A 23,074-nucleotide genomic window follows, 5' to 3' on the forward strand; every position below is an offset into this window, starting at 1 on the left:
CCGATCCCCCCTGCTCTGTGCATGACAGGGGGTGGTGCCCCAACTCCCCAATCGGCCCTGCTCTGAGCCCGACCAGGGGCTGCACCCAGGGATTGGGCCTGCCCTCTGCCACCCAGGAGCAGGCCTAAGCCAGCAGGTCATTATCTCCTGAGGGGTCCCAGACTGCAAGAGGGCACAGGCCGGGCTGAGGGACCATCCCTCCCCCCTGAGTGCACAAATTTTTGTGCACCAGGCCTCTAGTCCTATAATATAAAAGGCTAATATGCAAATTATCTCCTTGACTGGGAGTTCAACTGCAAGTTACACCAGGGGGCGGGGGCGGGCCCTCCCCCAGCTGGCCTTGCCCTGGATTGGCATCCCCTACCCTGATCAGGGGTTGGACCAGCCTGCCAACTGCCTGCAGCCCCTCCCCCTAGCCAGTCCCCCTGCCCTGATTGCCCCCCCCCCCAGATCGGGGGTGGGGTTGCCAACCAACTGCCAGAGGTCCCTCCCCCTGGCCAGGTGGGCCCCATTGGCCCCGATTAGGGCGGGCTGGCCAGACCCTACCTGTGCACGAATTCATGCACCGGGCCTCTAGTTATTTATTAAAAAAAACACACCAAAAACACAAAACTGTCTAGAATCACTTTCCCAATAAAAGGGGTGGAGGAATGTTAGGCAGTGAAAAGTTCTGTGACTCCTCTACTTACAGAGCTATTAAAAGATTTTAAATGACAACATCAGACTTGAAGTATAGAAATATTATCCCAGTAGCGATAATTCAAGTAGTGGAAAGTGAAGGTTCCAGGGAAGAAGAGACCCTCCAGCTCGCCTTGTTCATTAATCAACATCCTGCCAGTTATTCACCAGTGTCCTTGACCTGGTCCTCTCCTATGTATTCAGGGCCCTTGTTCCAACAGCCCTACTCCCTCCTATAGTCTTAATATTTCCTTACTATTGATAATTCCTCCTCTGCTCATAAACTGCCTTTGGACCATTTTCTGTTCCAATATCTTTGCCTATTTCTTTTTTTTAAAATAAATTTTATTGATTTTTTACAGAGAGGAAGGGAGAGGGATAGAGAGTTAGAAACATCAATGAAAGAGAAACATCAATCAGCTGCCTCCTGCACACCCCCCACTGGGGATGTGCCCGAAATCAAGGCACATGCCCTTGACCAGAATCGAACCTGGGACCCTTCAGTCCGCAGGCTGATGCTCTATCCACTGAGCTAAACTGGTTAGAGCTCCCTATTTCTTATTTACTTATTGAAAGGCTTTACCAGCTCCCTTTTCTCATTCCTGATACCTCTTTAGACTATTGTAGTTTAATTTCTGCCCACAATATTTTACCAAAACTCTTCATTTGATCAGAAAGGACCTTCTCAATGCCAAAATTAATGACTAGTTAAAAATTCCATCTTAATAGACCTATCTATTACATGAGACAACATCACCCCTATTTCAACCTCACAAATATTCATTTTTGAGCTTTCCATGGCACCACACTCTACTAGAGTTTCCTCGAACAGTTCATTGTCTAAATCCAAATGCTCCTATTTCACCAAACTGCTTAAATGTCTGCATTTCCAAAAGGTTCTTCCTCAGCTCTTCTTATTCTACTCACTTTCTCTGGATGATCTATTTTTATGGTTTAAACTGTTACCTAGTTTCTGAGTACTTCCAACTTTTTATCTCTAGCCCCACCCTGTCTCTCAAGCTTTAGACTTGTATATCCAACTGCCTGTGAGAGATCTCACCTGGATGTCCTACAGGCATCTCAAACACAACATGTTCAAACCTGAATTCATCTTCTTTTCCCTAAGCTGGTACCTTCCCAGTTATTTTCTGTCTCACTTGCCAGTTGAGCTCGCTAATCCATCACCTAAGAAGGGAATTATCTTGGATTCTTCCTGAGCCCTCATGCCACAGATAAGATCTAGGGCTTGTATTTGTCTGTTTCTCCCTTATGTTTGCTGTTTCTGTTCTTATTTGGTGAGCTTTTATCACCTCTCACCCTACTGTTGAAAAAAGTCTCCTAACTTCTCTCCCTGATTTAGCCCTCTTCAAATTTTTCCTCCTCACTGTTATCAGATTTGAAACAAAGACATGGCAATCTCACTTCTCTCTAAAACCTTTCATTGGCTGTCACCTACAGGATAAAGTCTAACCTCTTACCATCATCAGACCCTAGTTCACTTTTCCCAATCTCTTTTTATAATTGACTAGAGGCCCGGTGCATGAATTCGTGCACGGGTATTGTCCAGCACCCACCCAGATAGGGGCTGATCTGGCTGGGCTGGCTGGGCTGGTTGGGGGAAGGGGCCGCAGGCAGTTGGCAGGCTGGCCCTGGCCGCTGGTTGAACTCCGGTCGAATTCCCAGTTGAGGGGACAATTTGTATATTACCCTTTTATTATATAGGATGCTTTACAATATACAGGATTACTTGTGATTTCCTGAGAACATCAGGCTATTCAAAGCTAATGTCCCATAGGGTTGGAATGGCCATCATCCTGTTACCTTGACTAGGGTCTACTCATTCTTTAACAATCAACTTAGAAAGTTTTCAAGGAGAGTTTCACTCAGTCCTCAGATTGGGTTAGGTGCCCTTTCTTGATGTTATTATAATATCCTATTTATATCTCTAACATGCCATTTTACATGTTTCATAATATGGGTTTTTCTGCCTGACCCTCCAACTACACTATCTCAAGGGAAGAGAGTATGTCTTATTTATTTTTGCATCACTACTATTTAACTCAAGAATTGGACACACAAAATAAACATGGGATGATAAAGAATAAACAAGGTCGAGGCAGTTGGAACAGAGTGTGGGAAAAATACTTGAAAAAATATTTAGGAGGTAAAAGGCACTTGGTAACTAGCTGGTTGGAGGTTGTTAGGGGGCTGGAGAAAGAGAAGGAGGAATAGAGGATGAGTCTGGTTTGTAAATGACAGCACAACAGAATAAATTCAAATATTAATTATTTTTGGGGGGATATGTTTAGTTTGAGATGTTAATGGGAATTTCTCCTGGCTCAGTTTATAGCAGTTAATATGATCTTTATACAGACACCAAAAAAGCTGATGAATTAAATTGTCATTACAGTGTACTAATTTATTAAAAATAGCCATGTTGTTAGTTAAAGTCTGGCATCTGCTATATAAGTAAGATAACTCTATTTGGATCAGTTCTTTTTTCTCTCAAAGTCATTATTTCAGTTTTTTTTGAGATAGATAAATTTAAAGGCTTTTTCTTCATTATGTTTATGATAAACTTTTAAACTCTGAAGTACAAAGAGAAACGCTTTAGGCCAATAATACAGAAAGAAAACATTTCTAGGCCAGATAAGCTTTTGTTTATTTAATTAAGATTAAATAATGATGCCCAGCTGGCTTGGCTCAGTGGTTGGGCATCGACCTATGAACCAGGAGGTCATGGTTTCATTCCCGGTCAGGGCACATGCCCAGGTTCCAGGCTCGATCCCCAGTAGGGAGCATGCAGGAGGTAGCCAATTAGTGATTCTTTCTCATCATTGATGTTTCTATCTCTCCCTCTCCCTTCTTCCCTGAAATCAAAAATAATGATGAAAAATCATCTCTGACAAAGAACGGAAAATCTCTTTCCATGGTGCCAGAATCAAAGGCAATCTGCAGGTGTGAGAGCTGGGAGTGATGCCAGAGGGTTTTTTTGTTTTGATTTTTTTTGCTGAGTCAAAAGCTGTGGCTATGAGATGCCAGAAAACAGAGATATCATATAAACTCTATACAACTGAAATAGGACCAGCGATTTTCAACCAGTGTGCCACAAGAAATTTCAAAACATGCAATACCTTATTATTTAGTCAGGGGCACTGACTTCTTTTCTCTTAGATTGTCAAATTGAAAAATAACAATAGCCAGCACAATGAATTAAAATTATACATATTATTTTGTCAGATCAGCAAAAAATGTATTTTTGGTGTGCCACAGAATTTCAGTAATTAATTTATGTGTGCCACGAGATGAAAAAGTTTGGGAAAATTGCTGGATTAGACTAATTAATAATCCTATATAATAAAAGCCTAATATGCTAAGTGTCTGGTCGACTGGTCAGTCGTTCAACCAATCAAAGCGTAATATGCTAATGATATGCTAAGGCTGCTCAACTGCTTGCTATGACATGCACTGACTGCCAGGGGGCAGAGTGTCGACTGGTCAACCAGTTGCTATGGCGTGCACTGACCACCAGAGGCAGACACTCTGACAGGTAGGTTAGCTTGCTGCTGGGGTCTGGTGGATTGGGACTGAGCAAGTCAGGCTGGACAAACCTTGGAGCCCTCCCTCAGTCCCTCTCCGGCTGCCAACCTCCCGTGTCCCTCTCTGGCCCTGATCGTGTACCAATGGGCTCCCTCAGCCTGGCCTGCACCCTCTCGCAATCCAGGACCCTTCGGGGGTTGTCAGAGAGGGGGTTTTGGCCCGATCCCACAGGCCAGGCAGAGGGACCCCACTGGTGCACAAATTCATGCACAGGGACTCTAGTCACATAATAATTAGTTGTGGATTTTCTCCTTCTGCAGCTAAGTTTGGGCTGATAATAGTTTTGTATCCTTTCCAGGTTTTGGCTGTTGACAGTAGGTATTTGCCACATAACTAAAGGCACATCCAAAACCACTCTTGGGCAAGAGCTAACTGGATCCTGTTTGTTGTCCTGCATAAACATTGAGAAAACAAAATTCCATCCCTAACCCATGAAGAGATATACCTGCTTTTCTCATTTGCGGGACGATGTTAGTCAAAACTGATGCACACCAGTTGGGAAATTTCTTATAAATGTGTGGTGGCAATGTATTCTCTTTTGGAGCCTTGACAGATGAAAGAGATGCCCAAACCCTTTAATCTCATCCATAGCAATAAGAGACCACTGGAGTAGGCTTGTTATGTCTATGCTTGAATTCTCACCACAAATCAAAGAGGTCACATTCACATCTTGCTGTGAAGGTTATACCAGTCCTTCTCAGGTGTCTGTGAACTGATTGTGAGAATGGTTTCATTAAACACCAGAAGATACAAGGCTCTCAAACTGAACTTCTTTGGGGTTTCTTATAGCTAATTTTAAGTCTTTTGATTACTATATGACAACTTCCTTTGCCAGCTCATTAGATGAGCACAGAGGAAAAATGGTTCTTATTAATGAATTTCTACCCTTTAATACATTTTGCATGAGACCAATAACCTACTGTTTTCTGGCTTGCTACATTTATCGTCACTCCATTCCTTGCAAGAAGCTTTAGAATTTTCTTGATTGTTTATAATAAGCTAACAGTGATTTAAGATGTTGGGCGATAGTTTAGAAAGATTATAAAACATGCGTCATTACTAGCAACTTCCTGAAATACAAGTGGTACAAATTGTTCAAAAGTTAAGCAACAAGTATGCCTAAGTGATGAATGAGGTATGAGACTTTGTGATGAAGGGAGTTATTTCAGAAAGACGACTGTATCAGGTCTGTGTGGTAACTAGAAGGGCAAATGCTCTTAGAAGTATTTCTTCTCAAACATGGAAACTTCGGAATGGATCACATGCTCCAGAATCAACTGAGATAATCTGGGGCATACCTATATAGCCTGCCTCCAAGACAGCACACATGAAAAATAGGGTTTAAGAAAAAAGAATTTGTACATGATATCTGAACACACACAAAAAATTTATAAAATCAAATAAGTGAAATAATTTTTACCTGGCATGCTTAAGTCATCATTATGCAACTAATAATGGTGTTTTAGTAATGATTATAAGCCAATTTTCTAGCTCTGATGGTTCAGAGAGTCTTTTTTGTACTTCACTAATTCCATGACTATTAGTGTCAACTACTTGTTGCTGTAGCAGGAGATACATGAAATGCAATCATGTGGGAAGGGCATCTTCTGTTTTTAATTGGAGCCATGCTGGAAATCATTGGGGGGGACTTCTTTTTAGAAGCACTAAAGCTGAAAAATAAAAAACAGGTATCCTCACCCCAAATACTAATTGGAGGCATATTATAAAAAAAAATAAATGAATCTCTCCTAAAAGAGTAAAAAAAAAAAAAACAAAAACAAAAACCCTATCTGTATATTGTCTTTCAAAGTCCCCATTTGGCAACTTTTGGCTTGTTTTTGTCACCAACTGATACTGGGTTGTCTCAGGTACAAGTTTATTGTTTCTTCTTCTTCCAGGCTGACTGCTCTTGTATTTCTAAGTCTTGACATTTTGCAAATTAGGATAGGCACCCAAAGAGTGTTATGTTTTCTTATGGAAGAAATAAGTAGACACACAGTGTCCTACAGCTTAAAATCTGGTCTGCATCCACATCCACATGGCCAAACTCCATGTTGCTAGATAAAAACTCAAAATGATTTTTATTGTGGGTGCAGGAGCTCACTTCTCTGAGATGCAGTTCCATCTGTCATATGAAAATATAACATGAATCCATTAGTAGAGCATACAGTGCCATGTCAATAACTTTTGGGTATTCATAAAACCTGAGGATCAGGATAGATTCTGAAAGTCATCTTATAGCTGAAAAATAGGATCAGAAGAAACCTTTAGTTGTCATCTCACTAGTCAACTCATTAATGACTGCATCCTGGTTTACAAAGGAGGCCATGCAAGAAAAAACAGCAACCCACGAGTGAATCAATATCTGACAGGATGATCAAATGAGAAACTCTCCATAACAGTTTCAGCTGAAGCTCCTGAGACCTAGAGCAAACAACAGTAGCCAAGTAGCTTCACATTCCGAAACAATGTCTGGACAATATATGCAAAACATGCAAAAGTGTGGACAGCATCCCCCTTCACAAACCCTTGTTTCATGAAAAGGACTGAGAAATGAAGATGAAGAGCGAGAAATTCTATGTGAGAAATTTTCCAAATACTTTGTGGTCTTCTTCCCTCTGGGGAGCTCCTCCAACCTTGCTCTAAGCCAGTGGTTCTCAACCTTCCTAATGCCGCGACCCTTTAATACAGTTCCTCATGTTGTGACCCAAACATAAAATTATTTTCGTTGTTACTTCATAACTGTAATGTTGCTACTGTTATGAATCGTCATGTAAATATCTGATATGCAGCATGTATTTTCATTGTTACAAATTGAACATAATTAAAGCATAATGATTAATCACAAAACAATATGTAATAGGAAAGAAGTCCCTGGCTTCCTCTCTCTTAGGCGACCCCTGTGAAAGGGTCGTTTGACTCCCAAAGGGGTCGCGATCCACAGGTTGAGAACCACTGCTCTAAGCTAAGTGAGATGGGGTTTTAAGAGACCAACTTGGAGAGATGGACATGTTGGGGACTGGGGTGCATTAGGACTGGGATGAGACACTGGCTAAAGTTCAGCTTCCCTGTAGCAGAGAAAGCGAGAGAGGAGGAGCAAAAGTGAGAGCGAAAGCAAGAAAGAGCGAGAAACAGAGAGAGGGCTGACCTGGAGCTAACTGTATTTCCAGCAACAGCTGAGCAAGGGTGCCTGGGTGTTTCTTGTGGACCAAATCTGGGCAACTGAATGTAGCAAGCCCAGTGCCATTTTGAATACAGTGGGGCCTTGACTTACGAGTTTAATTCGTTCAGAGACCGAGCTCATTAAGGAGCTCGTTAACTCAAATTACTCTATCAACTCAATGCAAAAAATCTGCCGAGAGACAGCTGGTATCTCAAAAAACTCGTTAGTCGGGACACTTGTAAGTCAAGGCCCCACTGTATCTTCCAAGAGGATGCCTAGAGGGGCAATGTGACCCTTCAACAGAAGGATGGGCAATTGGAAGTCAAAGGGCCAAGGAAGGAATGTAGCAGTGAGTGGGACTGGCCTTTCCCCAGGAAGCTATCTCTGGGGGGCCCAGTGGGATCTGTCATCAAGAAAATGCACAAAAGCACCCTAAAAAGAAGGAATTACCATTCTATCCCCAGAGAGCACACTGATGACTATGCTTATGCTAGTCAAGCAAGACTTTTGTTGCCCTTATTATCTCCTCCCTAACCAGACCCAATGAAGAGGGTGGGAGAAGAAAAGTGGGGAAGTAGGAAAGAAGTCCCTGGCTCCCTCTCTCCTATGTCAGGCTTTCAAGATGAGGCAGGTCTAAGCTGGGGGAAGGAAATCATGTTACGTGGGCACAGACACAGGCCCGGGCAATTTTAGTATTGAAGTGATATTCTTCTGTGCCTGAAAATGATGGGGGTCCTTTGATGATCTGGAAGTGGGTTTTCAAGTTATGGGATTTACCAAGATTTTATTCAAGTGATAGGGAGGCAATATCCACAGAGGGATTTGAAAGGACAAGGGGAAAAGGATAAAATTATTTTCTATCATCACCTTATCAGCTAAGCCTGTTTCATTACTATTACAAATAACATCATTTTCACCAGTGGGGGGAAATCAGTCAGAAGACCGGCCCTCCTGTTGTGCACTGACTACACCAAAGGAGGAAGGTGATTTGTTAGTTATCATATTAAATGCTCTGGATCTTCAAGCTGCTTCCACTGAAGGCATCTGGCACGTTTTGGGACACCATTCCTCAGGGAAGGCTCGGAGTCTGTGAGACGGGCAGGTTCTCTCCAGGTGGCCATCTCCTTCTCGCACTGACCTGAGCTCCCAGTTCCCAAGTGTCTATGTAAACACTCTTTTTTAAAAAAACACCTCATTTTGCAGAGCCTTGAGTTATGATTACCACATGCTTCGGCCTAGTGATGAACAAATCATCTCATCTCCTCCTGACATAGTTTTTTAATGCACTATAAGACTGACCATGCTATTAAAAACACAATGAAAATTTTTTAAAAATCAAAAGCTAAAAGAGTCAGAAAGCCAGATAAATACCTCATGGAAATGGCAGCCACAGGCTCCCTGGAAAAACTCTTTGTAGCGCCCCATGGTTATAGTGAAGGTGTCCACCACTTCGTAGCCATACTTCTTTGCAGTGTCCAGAATAACCACATTTTCTTTCCATAAGTTCTGAACTTCCCTCTGTGTTGCAAAGCAGAAGAGTGAGAATTTTTATTAAGAGCGTTGTTTACGATTTGCAAAATCAGATAGAAATTGTGTAAAGGGCATCTTGTTCTACAGATTGGTCTTATTTTGAGATAAAGACTTAATTTTACCTATATTTCTTAAGTAAAGAGGTGCCCTAATTCTTTATTCAAAATATAAATGTAAACACCTGTGTATGTATAAAACAGCAATGCATAAATATGTACAGTGATTTACAGTTTAGAACTTTTCTTTCCATCATAAGTCATTTTTTTTTTTTGCCCACAAAGATCCTTTGAAATCTCTAAAATTCTCAATTTAAAAGCCAAGATTTGAAATTACAAATGTTATCCCCATCTACTTGGATTTTTATTCATTTGAATATTAATTAACATATGTTTCGTGCTTAGCTCTGTGCTGAGGGACAGGAATACAAAAATAAATAAATCATGGGCCCTGATCTTAAGACATTACATGCTAATAGGAGAAAGATATGCATACATTTACTAAGTCTTTCATTGCAGGCAAACCTACCAGGTTCTGGCTAGTAGAGAAAAGGGAATAGCTCTGCCAGGTGCAAGGGGACAGCTGGACAGAGAGACTTGGAGAGGTGACTCCTGAGCAGAAACAGGACTGCCAGTGGGGGGTGGGGAGGGAGGGGAGGAAGTGTGCTTCTAGAGAAACAGCAGAATGGAGTGCTGCTGTTTCTGGGTCATATTCCTCCCTCTCTCCCTCCTTCCCTCCCATGTCCAAGGTGGGAGTTCTAGTTGAGGTCTACTGTCAAGAGGAGGAACTCCTCCTCTACCCTAGTTCAGGATTCCTCATTGGCTTGGCCAACACTTTCTCAGACTGACCTGTTGTCTGAGTCTCTTCCTATGTACTTCATCCTTCTTCCACACCCTTCATGTCAGACTCATTATTCCTAAACACAGGTCCCAATACATAGTGGACTAGAAAACATTTGGTGCAAGACTGAGGGCTCTGCATTGGGTGCTGTTGTCTGAAAGTCTTCCTGTCTACTCCTCTTCCCTTTAGTCTTCCCAGGCACTCTCCCTCTAAACCCCCTTCTTCTGCTCATCCCATCTTAGTGTCTGTTTCTTGGCAAACCCACTCTGACAAAGAGAGGGAATTGCACTCTGTCTTTTCTAAAGAACAAAAACTATTTTTATTTTCCATGTAAAAATGCAAATTACTTGCATTTGGTAATCCAACCGCAAAGTAAAAGCAGTACAAATACGTCTAATTTCCTATCTCCACTGAGCGCACGTAACTATTGTTATGTGACATTCAAAGAAGAGTGTTTCCCCCCAAATAAAGATCGTGAATAGCAAAGGTCCATAAAGAAGAAATATGGAGGAAGGAGACAGATGCGAATTTTGTCTGTGCTATCACATGAAAAATGATCCTCAGGCTTGTTCTTGTCTAGTACACGCATTTTTCTCAACTCTAATATGTCTAATGATGAAGGATACATGGAACTTTAGAGTAAGCAGTGTCTAGAGGTCAGTTCTCTGGGCAATAGACAATTAGGTGGAAATTTGCATGCAGGAGACCAACGGGGATCAACACCTATGAAAGAGTGATGTGGTTGAAACAGGCTTTGTTGGTCCCACTTAGGGGTTCTAGAGCTGGGAAGGATCTTCTGAGATAATGGCCCACATTAAGGAAAGGGGGTGGAGTCTTGGTACCCTTGCCCTGGGCAAGTTGGGTTTCCGTAGCAAAAGGCAATCCCTGCTGGGATTCACGTGTAAGTCTTTATTAGGCCACATAACCAGAGCCCCGGGGAATGAATGCCTAGTCCTAAAGGGGCAAACTGGGAGCAGCCAAATCATACAAAGTGTCACTCACCCACTCAGGAATAGGTATTTTTTGAGAGTCTACTACGTGCTGACAATTGTGTTTTGCGCTAGGGGTACCAGAATGAGCAATGCAGCCCTCTCTTCCCGGTCTCTCCAATCACAGAGATTAGTCTAGTAGGGGAGACAGGCAACCAAGGACTATTATCAGATGAGTGACATGCATGAGGACACAAAACATTATAGGAGCTCATAGCAGGAACAGACCATGGAGTCCCATGTGCCCATTAAGTCTCCCCAGAGGAAAGAGCATGTAAACTAACACTTTAAGGGTGCTTAGAGGTTACCCACAGAAGGAGGTAGTGAAAGAGTGGGCTCCAAGAAAAGGGAGTAGTGATTTCAGAGGCCTGAAGGTGACGGAGAGCATGACATGCTTGAGAAGCTAGAACATGCTCAGCATGACCGAGCTCGGTGGTGTTGTGAGTGTGTCTGGTGAATAGACATGTGTGCATATACAGGGAGACCAAGGGGTAAGTCTACAGAGGAAAGCAGAGACCCAGTCCTGAAAAGCCGTGCAAGCATATGATGAGGAGTTCAGGTTTATTTTCTGCTTCCACTGCTATTGTCTCTTTCATTCAATTGTTTTCCACACCCTCTAGTTCCACCCTTTTGTTTTTACTCCGTTTTAAAAGACTGATGAACACCATCAAAGCCCAGGGGGAGGTATAATGTTTAACGCGATATCTGGTACATAGTAGATGCTGAAGAAATGTTCGCTGTCTGCTGAGATGAACTGATTCAAACTTAATAAACTAAATATAAGCAGCAGCTACAGAACTCCAGTTCCTGTGAGGAGCTGCAGTCAAAGAGCAAAGTAGAGCTACCAGAGTCCTCAAGAAGGAGTTGCAGTATTGACCTGTAGTCTTCAGATAACAGTAAAGGAGATTCTACTCGTAACCTATATCAAAGGATCCCTCTTCTAATCCCCAACAGTCTAAAACTCTTCAGCTACCCCAGATACTAAATACCTCAACCCCTCAGCCCATCCTAACTCCAAGAAGATGAATTTGGAGTTTCTACTTGGGCCACTTTCTAGCCCCCGGTCTCCTGGTTTTGTATCATAGAACCGGCATCTATGCAGGCGTAGTTTCAGGAAAGGGGCGGGGGGTTGTGTAGTATGTGCTGGGGAAAGCTAGGAGCGTTCAACATTGACACAAAAGGAAGTCTCACTCGGCTTACGTATTCAATGGACAGCTTACTGTCTCCCCAATTCCCAGTGCTCCTGGCCTCCCCGGAGCAATCACACACCAACCCCACTGCCAAGAATTTTCCCGGCTTGAACAACCCCAGCTGGTTCCTTTACCTACAGACGTCTTTCTGTTCTTTTCTGAGACTTCAGTTCAGTGTTGTGACTGATTTACTAAATTCTATGAGAACTGGTCAGAGCCTCTAATTCCTTTCATTTATGACTCTCTAGCCAGAGTTATACGACTAATGATACTACTTCAAAGATGATTTTTAAAGCAATCAGTCAGACATCATCTTAAAAAAAAAAACCCACTCTTTCAGACAATTTCATTCGTGGTTTCAGCATGAGCCTCCAAAGGTGTCTGAAACATTAGTAGGGTAAGCAGGTACCTAAAGCACAATCTCTCTCATCTACCCTCAGTTCTTACTTTTTCATAGTTTGGCACCCTCTTTCTTCTTTTATGAACTCAAAGTATGTACAACCCACATGGATTATGGGCTCCTTATTTCCAGGAATAATTCTAACTGATTTAAAACCATAATCCACAAGTATACTATCTCCCTTGATTTTTTTATAAAGGTTGCTAAATATTATGTGGTGCCTTCCAGACATCAACAAAGACAAGAAGCATGAAGTTCACACAGCCTGGACGAAATAGCCTTACCTGTGTTAAGAAATGCACTCCATCCACTGGCAGATGAAATCCGATTCCCAAAGTTTTGATGATCACAAGGATATTGAGTAAATTTTCCCTGTGAAATAATTAGAATTCTAAAGTCAAGAGCATCAATTATATTTCTAGATGATCATGTTTACATAAACAAATACATGAAAGTTCTTTAGGATGTGGCAATTGGCAGACAGGACTAATTTCTTATTTTCTAGATTTGATGTGTGCTCATTTTTTGTGTGGATAGAGTTTTACATGTCAGTGGGCATGTTTTGATCTGTAGTAAATGTAAATTTGGATACTGAAGAGCCATCTTGTGATTGGATACAAAGGTATTTTGAAATATTTTAAACAAGACTTTAAATACTCAATTCTAAACAAGTTGGTCTTTAAATAAAATCTTGATAAAAATTCCATCAAATCAAGAGTAATTTTTTTTTTTTACTTAGAATCCTAATGACAATTACTGTTACAGAAATGTACCTCTTCAGAACCTTGTGAATAATTTGCAGATGATTGGAATTAAGCCACTGAACACCACCAACGACCAATATAGTCTGGCCCGAATTCTCCAGAGGACGTGATCTGAAATCCAGAAAGAAAAACAACACATGTTGCCTTGAAACAGATGGTAAATATTTTACTAGCATTGCCTCACATTTCATTGAACCATATCTGACATCCTGATCACAGGACCTCTTTGTCATTTCCAACTCGTTTTCAGACGTATTACTTGCTTTACGCTTTTCAGCCCCTTTGATGTAGGGCAGCGGTTCTCAACCTGTGGGTCGCGACCCCTTTGGGGGTCGAACGACCCTTTCACAGGGGTCGCCTAAGACCATCGGAGATCACATATATAATTACATATTGTTTTTGTGATGAATCACTATGCTTTAATGATGTTCAATTTGTAACAATGAAAATACATCCTGCGTATCAGATATTTACATGACGATTCATAACAGTAGCAATGAAAATAATTTTATGGTTGGGGGTCACCACAACATGAGGAACTGTATTAAAGGGTCGTGGCATTAGGAAGGTTGAGAACCACTGATGTAGGGTGAGCAATTATGACCACTAGTGAGAAACAAGTGCATGTGGCACTGTGCTCTTCTCGATGGTTCCATTGTACCTTTGCAGGAGATGCTCAAGGGCCTTTTCAAACGTTGGTCTCAATGAAGGGCTCATCCAGAACTGAGGATAGTAGGAATAACTGATCAAAGTCTTCCCGCCATTGACATTGTGGTAGAACTTAGTGCCATGCACCTTCTGCCATTCCTGCAAGGTTTCGTTCAGTCTTTCAATCAGATAGTACATCATCCCTCTGTTGGTTGAATCGCCAATGAAAAGAATCTATAAATTAAAAAAAAATTGCTTTCAAATATGATGTTTACATGGTGTAGCATATAATATAAAATACTTTGTTGAATATTCATAAACCCATATGTCTATGTGTTTGAAGGACAGCCCTTCAAACTGTTAGAAATGACATATATATATATGTATATAGCCCTCTAGCAACTTCAGCGTGAAATTATAGCTAATATGCCTACAAACGTCAGGTGGTCATAATAATCTGGCCACTCTGTGTATTTTCCCCAAACCTGTTTATTTTTCTTTTCCATATTCCTAGAAATGACAATCTACTGACACACTAATATGTTTAAAGCTTCTTGCTTCAAGTCCAAATTCTCTGTCTCCTCTCTCTTTACTTTCTCACCTTATCAACTTAATAAGTTTGATTGATTCAAATAGGCACAAAGGAGTTTAGTGCTATAAGAATACTTAGAGATTTCCTAATCTCTTTTTATTGCATACAGGAGCAAATTTGGAATCCACGGAGGTTACATAGCTCAGAGGAGGTCATGACACTACTTGAGAAAAAGCCACAGGACTAGGATCTGCTTTTCTGAACAGCTATTTATATCCCGGGTGCAGATCCTAGTGCCATTACATGGAATCTCTTCCACCCATACCCTCCTGCCCATTCCCCCAGCACAGCCCTGCTTCAGGCCCCCATCACTTCAAAGCTGGGCTATTGTTGCTAATGTTTTCCTAATGGGCGGGCCTTCCTTCTTGCACAATGGCTGCCCTTTCTAATTCATTCTGCACACCGTGTTACTGGGATACATTTCCAAATGCCTACCTCTGGTCATCTTACTTTCATGCTCAAAACCCTATTGGCTCCTATTTCCTATAGAATCAAGCCTAACCTCTTAGGATCAGCTAACATTTGCTGAATTCTTACTGCATTATCAGGCTTTGCTAGGTGGAGATTTCACACGGTACTCACTTTTAATCATCATAATTGTGAGGACTGAACTATTAGTTCTGTTTTGCAGATGAGCAATTTGAGGCTCAGGGAGACTGAAGTCATAAATCTAGTAAATGGGGAACACAAGACTCAAACCCAGGTCCCTTACCTCCAAGTGCAGGGTCAATGGCCCATCCTCTCAATGCTCCCTCTCAGATTCCCACTTTTTCACTGAGCACGATTTGCACTCAACAGCATCTGTTTTTCCTCGTGCTAATCCACCTGCCTAGAAAGCTTCGCTCTCTCTGCATCGCCACCTGAGTAAATGCTACACACCCCCAGACCTGACACAAATGTCCCAGCCAGAATGACCTTTGCTGTCCTCTGATTTCATTACAGTTTTTATTTCCATTGCAGATTTTACCGAAGACTACATGAAATTATGGCTTTTTTGTCTCTCTTTTTCTCACATCATATCATGAAGTATTTGATATCTTAATTCTATTTTCCCCTACAGTTCAATGCATGAACTTTAAAAGCACTTATTGAGTCCAGTCGGTGTGGCTCAGTGGCTGAGCGCCGACCCAGGAACCAAGGAGTCACTGGTTTGATTCCGGATTGCAGGCTTGATTCTCCAGTAGGGGGCATGCAGAAGTCAACCTATTGACGTTTCTTTCCCATCGATGTTTCTGTCTCTAACCCTCTCCCTTCCTCTTTCAATACAAATACAAATAAATTTGTAAATAAAAAATACAAATAAATTTAACGACTTTGTTATGATACACATTTGACTTATAAACTGGTTTGAAAAAGAAAATATTTCTTGAACCGAAAGTCAAAGGGATTTTTGTCTTAATGTTTTTGGATAGGTTTATTTTGTTCTTTAGTTTTTTTCTCTCTTTGTTGGGATTTCTATTTCCATGAGCCCTGCACCTACTTCTGATTTTAATAGCAGTCATTGCCATAATTTCCAGGCACCACTGCACTTGCCCATCCACAGGAAACTTAGTGAGACTCTGCAAAGGTATGTTTTTTCCGTGGTAAGTATTTCTGTAGCTGTATGAAGAAATCCAGGGAGCACCTGCAATTTGCCTTCGGATCAAACACTGTTACCATCAGCAGCATCAGGCTAAGCTGAATAACATAAGGTGTCAAGGCCTCAATCTCTGATCCTCTCAGTCGAGTTCTATTTGGGGCAATAAAATTCCAGCATAAAAAAAGAATTATCGAAATTCCTCTTACTGGCCAAGATTTCTGATTTTTACAAGAGAACTCTGAATAATCAGGAAAGCTCTTAATTTTAGATATTAGTAATTACACAATTCCATTTGTATTAGACTGCTGGGCTACAATAACAATGTACCACAAATTGGGTGACTTACATAGAAATTTTTTCCATGATTCTGGAGGCTAGAAACCCAAGATCAAGGTATTTGTGTGGTTGGGGGCCCCTCTTCTTGGTAGGTAGATGGTCACCTTCTTCCTGGGTCTTCACATGGTCTTTCTTCTGCGTGTGTCTATGACAGTGATGGCGAACCTATGACACGCGTGTCAGAGGTGACACGCGAACTCATTTTTTTGGTTGATTTTTCTTTGTAAAATGGCATGTAAATATATAAAATAAAAATCAAAAATATAAGTCTTTGTTTTACTATGGTTGCAAAGATCAAAAAATTTCTATATGTGACATGGCACCAGAGTTAAGTTAGGGTTTTTCAAAATGCTGACACGTCGAGCTCAAAAGGTTCGCCATCACTGGTCTATGACCTAATCTTTTTTTTTTTTTTTTATAAGGACACCAGTCATATTGAAGCACAGCTAGTCCATATGACCTTACTTTACCCTAATTATCTTTATAAAGGCCCTCGCTCCAGGTACAGTCACTTTCAGAGGCACTGGGAGTTAGGACTTCGACGTATGAACTTGGTTGAGCGGGAACACAATTCAGCTAATAATACAGTGGGGCCTTGACTTACGTATTTAATTCGTTCCGTGACAGAGCTCGTTAAGGAGCTCTTTAACTCAAATTACTCTGTCAACTCAAAGCAAAAAATCGGCCGAGAGACGGCTCCTAACTCGGAAAAACTCGTTAGTTGGGACACTCGTAAGTCAAGGCCCCATTGTACCTATAATGGGCCTTTAAGATCTAGCTTTTAAACTAGATTGCCACCAGAGGTTTTTCTTACAGGTTCCTTTTATTTTAGTATCAAGATACAGTCCCTCCTAGGTATCTCCAGGCAGCCAGTCAGATCACTGGTGTCTGTAGAGTGGGCTTCAGAGAGAAATACAGAGGTTAAAAAAAATCGAAGTAGCCACATGTTCCTGAGAGAAAAGACATCTCGATTAGCAGTCTTTTGAAGATGCAGTCCACCAAACTATGTCAGAAGCAAAGAGTCATGTTTCAGAATTCTAGGTGCTGTAATTTATTAACTAGACTGTCCAAGGCAAATTCTGTGACCTCCGCAGGAATTCATCACTTTACGTGCAACAGGGGACGGTCAGTAGCCCACCTTCGAGGACTCCGGTGAGATTTAAAAGGCTTGTCTGATTCCTGACACCCAGTAAGCTCACCAGGAACGTGAACTAGCATTAGGACATGGGAACGCAAGCAGCGATTTTGAGGTCTGCCAGCGTGCCTTCCAGTGCATTGCAAGGCTCTTTAAGTGAGCTCATCTAAAGAACAGGTCAGAGAAGACGGGAGGTGTCTTAATCACAACAGTCTCTTGCTTGCCCTCCCAAACCTGCTACAGCACGTGTAGGGGGAAAGGTGAAACTGAAGCTCTGGGAGAGAGAACTGGAGGAGACCTGTGCAAACCAACACTGAGAACTGCCCGTCAGGTCTCCACTGCTGATGGGTGACTAACAAGAGGACCTGGATGGGAGAAGGCAGTGTTGCCACCGCCATCTGCAAAACGAGTTCGTCTAAATACTGCAAATTCCTAGATGGCGTTTCTCAAGCCCAGTACACACACTCTGTGAAGACAGCTTTCTAAGGAATGATTTTATCCCAGCGTCATTCTATTTAGGGAAGGTGGGGTTGATAAATTATAACTACGATGAAGATACAGTTGTGACTTTAATTTTTTTTTTCCTGTAGGTGACAGTTTTTTTTTAAGAGGTTCATTGGTATTCCTAACTAGATGATGTCTAACTTCAAAATGTCAGCTTTTTAAGTGCACACACACACAATTGAAAAATATCAAGAATTAGAGTGGCTCTTTTCAGTCATATGATTCATATTCAATCTTTCTATCTTTTAAAGCATTCATTTTGATGAATTATTTAAAAGGAAATTTGTTGGTCAACGTCTCCATCAAATTCACCATAACAAATATTCACAACTAGCCATATAATTTTTATTTTTATTTTATTTTTTTTCTCACTAAACTTTGTTATTTTAATGGGTCTCAAAATTCTGTGACAGATTTTTGGTCATGTTGTTTCCATTAAAAAGTAGATTTTAAAAACTGCCACACACACAAAAGAACCAAATGGTCCACAAAACATTCTCCTTTCCTTCTGAAGGTTTTATGATGCATTGTAATCATTAACCAGTCTTTTACTATTAAATTTAAATCTCCAATTGAGATACACAGTTCAGAGACCGTTCTTCCACCACAGGTGTTGGGAATAATATTCATTTAGCTTCTGAGATTTCTGGGCAGACTTGGTGGCTTTGCCAGCTCCAGCTGCCTTCTTGTCCACTGTTTTGATGACACCCACAGCAACGGTCTGTCTCATGTCACGAACAGCGAAACGACCCAGAGGAGGGTAGTCAGAGAAGCTCTCAACACACATGGGCTTCCCAGGAATCATATCAACGATGGCAGCATCACCAGATTTCAAAATCTTGGGGCCATCTTCCAGCTTTTTCCCAGGCGAGCAATCTTCTCCGTCAGCTCAGCAAATTTGCCAGCAATATGAGCTCTGTGACCATCCAGCCCCGGTGCGTAGCCAGCACTGATCTGGCCTGCGTGGCTCAGGATCATCACCTGAGCTGTGAAGCCAGCTGCTTCCCCTGGTGGATCATTTTTTCTGTCATCAGCCACATGGCCACAGCGAACATCTTTGACAGGCATGTTCTTGACATTGAAGCCCGCATGGTCCCCAGGAAGAGCTTCATGGTGCATTTCCGGTAACACTGACCGGAGCAAAGGTGACCACCAGGCCGGGCCTGAGAACACCAGTGTCCACTCGGCCCACAGGGACAGGACCCACACCACCAATTCTGTAGACACCCTGGAGGGGCAGGCGCAGGGACTTGTCAGTTGGACCAGTTGGTGGCAGGATGCCATCCAGAGGTTTAAGCAGTGTGGTTCCACTGGCATTGCCATCCTTATGGGTGGCCTTCCATCCCTTGAACCGAAGCATGTTAGCACTTAGCTCCAGCATGTGGTCACCATTCCAACCAGAAATGGGCACAAATGCCACTGTGTCAGGGTTGTAGCCAATTTTCTTAATGTAGGTGCTGACTGCTTTAACAATTTCCTCGTATCTTTTCTGGCTGGAGGGCAGCTCAGTGGAATCCATTTTGTTAACACCAACCATCAGCTGTTTCACACCCAGTGTGTAGGCGGGAAGGGCATGCTCACGGGTCTGTCCATCCTTGGAGATGCCGGCTTCAAACCCACCACCACTGGCAGCAACATTCAGGACAGCACAGTTGGCCTGAGATGTGCCTGTAATCATGTTTTTGATGAAGTCTCTGTGTCCAGGGGCATCAATGATGGTCACGTAATACCTGCTGGTCTCGAATTTCCACAGGAGGTATCAGTGGTGATCCCGCACTCCCATTCGGCTTTCAGTTTATCCAAGACCCAGGCATACTTGAAGGAGCCCTCCCCCACCTCAGCAGCCTCCTTCTCAAATTTCTCAATGGTTCTTTTGTCACTGCCCCCACATTTGTAGATCAGATGGCCGGTAGTGGTGGACTTGCTGGAATCTACGTGTTCAATGACGACGATGTTGATGCGAGTCTTTTCCTTTCCCATCTTGGGTTTGAGTTACTGGTGGTTTTCACACCTGTGTTCTGGCAGCAAACCCGTTGGGAAAAAGCCATACAATTTTTAAATAACTCTTTGCTCCTGTGAAAATTATTGCCTTATGTTAGCAGGCACAGGTGTTGGTTAGCATATGCAATAAAAGGAAGAAAATGTGATCATGAAATACAAATAATCAGTAAGCATTAAAAAAAATCTATGTTAGCAATGCAACAATAAAATAATACCCCTCCTCCCATCAAACTAGCCATAATTTGAAAAGCCCCAATGATATTGAGTTCAGAGAAATGGACCCTCTCATATACTACTGTGTAAGCAGCAGGAGAAAGAGATTTTGTCTTTTTTCTTTCTTTTTTTAAACTGCTGAATTCAAAGGGTTCAGAATAGGGCCTGGCATAAAACTTCATTCTCACTTGTCAAATGGATGAATGTAAATGTTGCTGTTGTGTGTATAAATTGGCAGCTTTTAAGAAATTCCACTTATGTGAAATATTTAAGAATGTCTATTAAAATACATTTTAAAAGAAAAACAAATCTGAAATAACATCAATGTTTATTTGATTGATTATGTAAAGGTATAATTATATATTTGAACTCCTTTCATCTTTTAACAGTGATATTGTAATCTGAGTCTACTGTGATGGGGAAGGTGTCACAGTAGTTTTTCTAAAAAGCTGATTACAATCAGGAGAGAAATAATGATTGCATTTTTGTAAAAGTAAAGTATGTGGATGCATAGAAAAGGTCCTAGAAACTTATTTGTGGATATATGAAGTGGTGATATCATAGAAGTTTATTTGGTTTTAAAAAGGTTTTATTTGAATTTTTTACAAATGTAATTTTTGACACCTTTCTATTTAATTTTCTTATAATTACATAAGGACAACATTTTTTAAAGCAAACCCCATAAAGACACACCTTAAACCCACCTCTAGTTTCCTGTACTGTGCCATATAAATGCAATCATCTCTTACACATGGACCATGAGAAGAAGTCGGAAAGGACTGTCTTACCAACAATTATTCACACCCCCTTTCCGTTCTGCAGAACTCACTTTTCACCTTAGAACAACAAAAATATCAGACAGGTTTTCCCCTAGTTTTTGCCAAGGGAGAAATCACGTGGTCCAGTGGTGGCCACTGAGGTACGAAGAGATTTCTGGGGACTTGAAGGAAAGGTTTGCCTTCCTAAGAAAAATTGATCAACCCAAGTCCATGTCCATCTTCTTCCGTGAATGTGAGACCCAGTTCCTAGTGACACCAGAACTGCGGCAGTTATGTGTGACCACGAGACCAAATGCTGCTGATATGCTGAGCATGGAATGGAAAGACAGAAAGCACAGGGGCTCTGAAAAATCGCTGAGTGACTGAACTAACCAGGAACGTCTCTACCTCTGTATGCCTGGTCATGCCAGAAAGCTCATGTCCTTATTACTTCAGCCCATCCTACTGAGACTTCTGTTACTTGCAACCAGGGTACTGACTAATAAAGCTGGGGTGGTTTTACAGGATGGTCCCTAAATTATCTGGCACTTCTGCCATTGGAAGGTGGGTTCCGCGTCCCCTCCCCTTTGAACCTGAGTGGGCTGTGACTGCTGCAGTGAGTGGAGGCTGGCAGGAGTGATGCTGTGTGACTTGTGAGCCTAAAGGCATTATGGCTTCTCTCTCGCTCGAAGGAGCACTACACTTGGACCTTGGGGATGCTATGGAAGATGTCTGACTGCCCGAGGACTGTCGTGATATTAAGAAGAGAACAGTTTGCCCTAGTCGGTTTGGCTCAGTGGATAGAGCGTTGGCCTGCGGACTGAAGAGTCCCAGGTTTGATTCCGGTCAAGGGCATGTACCTTGGTTTCAGGCACATCCCCAGTAGGGAGTGTGCAGGAGGCAGCTGAATCGATGTTTCTCTCTCATCGATGTTTCTAGCTCTCTATCCTCCTCCCTTCCTCTCTGTAAAAAACTCAATAAAATATATTAAAAAAAGATGAGTTTATTCTTTTTGTTCATTTGTATTTTGTAAAATGAACATATATTGGCTTTTTATGATAATAAAATAATGGCAACAGCAGCATCAATAACAATAAATCCACTTTGAAAATTCGTATAAAAATTTTAGTGATAATCAGCTTAATAAGCTTTATCTTTGCTTATGGGGAACAACGGCTTAAGAGAGTTGGGATTGAACCTTGGTTCCATAAACCAATCACAGGAATAATATTAATCACATTTTGGATCCCAAATCACAGGATCAACTTTATTCCAAAGATGGAATTGCGTTTTTCGGTGCTGCATCTCTTTTCTGGCCCTGCCGTGCAACGAGGGAAGGCTGTCTCCATCAAGGTGGGCGCTGGAGCAGAGCAGAGACACCTGTGTCCAGATGTGTCAGGAGAGCCTGGATCTCAGCTCATCACTGGAGACAAAGATGTGTTTAGAAAAGGTTTGCATCTGTTCCATTCCTGAGACTCACCATGCGGTGAGTCATCAAAAAGTATCTAAGTGCAGGCATTTTCCCCACTCTTTTACACATCTTCATGGGCCACAGGACCTACAAGCACGTCATGTTTCTTGGCTCTAGTAAAGTTTGAAGCTTATTTTCAAATAGTCTTATTTAAAAGCCGTAAAATTATCTAATTATCTTTACTTTCATTTCTAATTTCTCAGTGACAGTCCTTATATTAGACGGGATAAATTAGGTGCTGTGACAAATTGAGTCCCGAAAGGTACAATGGCTTAAATAAAATTGAACTTTATTTCTCCCTTGGGAAAACAGTCCAGGCGGTTCTAGGCAGGTGTATGTGAGGGCGTGGGGGCAGGGAGGTCACTCAGTCCCAGAAGGACTGGATCGTGTCTTCTTCATGTATGGTTTCCAGGAACTCCTTGAGCACTGACAGCCCATTGTGGGGAGGAGTAAAGAGCTGCCAGGTTTTCTGGGGGCCCAGCCTGGGAGCTGGACACATCACACGCCATTCGTTAGAACTCAGTCATCGCCCAGCCAGCATGGCTCAGTGGTTGAGCCTTGACCTACGCATTCCCGGTAAAGGCACATGCCTGTGTTGCAGGCTTGATCCCGGTTGGGGGCATGCAGGAGCCAACCAATCAATGTGTGTCCCTCTCATCATCGGTGTTTCTCTGTTTTCCTCTCCC

The 23,074-nt window shown here is 42.0% G+C and overlaps 1 protein-coding gene and 1 pseudogene across 1 annotated transcript in view; both read right to left on the reverse strand.

Moving 5' to 3' along the window:
- CPED1 (cadherin like and PC-esterase domain containing 1) overlaps positions 1 to 23,074 on the reverse strand; it is a 281,356-nt gene that overhangs the window by 12,383 nt on the left and 245,899 nt on the right. The window contains exons 18-21 of the mRNA XM_006756835.2: positions 13,813 to 14,033; positions 13,161 to 13,262; positions 12,672 to 12,759; positions 8,813 to 8,959 (exon numbers count right to left, since the gene is read on the reverse strand). Of these exons, the coding sequence (XP_006756898.1) occupies positions 8,813 to 8,959; positions 12,672 to 12,759; positions 13,161 to 13,262; positions 13,813 to 14,033 (558 nt within the window). The remainder of the gene's footprint in view (positions 1 to 8,812; positions 8,960 to 12,671; positions 12,760 to 13,160; positions 13,263 to 13,812; positions 14,034 to 23,074) is intronic.
- Positions 18,532 to 19,940, reverse strand: LOC107182005 (annotated as a pseudogene).

This window comes from Myotis davidii, unplaced genomic scaffold, assembly GCF_000327345.1.
Source record: "Myotis davidii unplaced genomic scaffold, ASM32734v1 scaffold654, whole genome shotgun sequence".
Lineage (NCBI taxonomy): Eukaryota > Metazoa > Chordata > Mammalia > Chiroptera > Vespertilionidae > Myotis > Myotis davidii.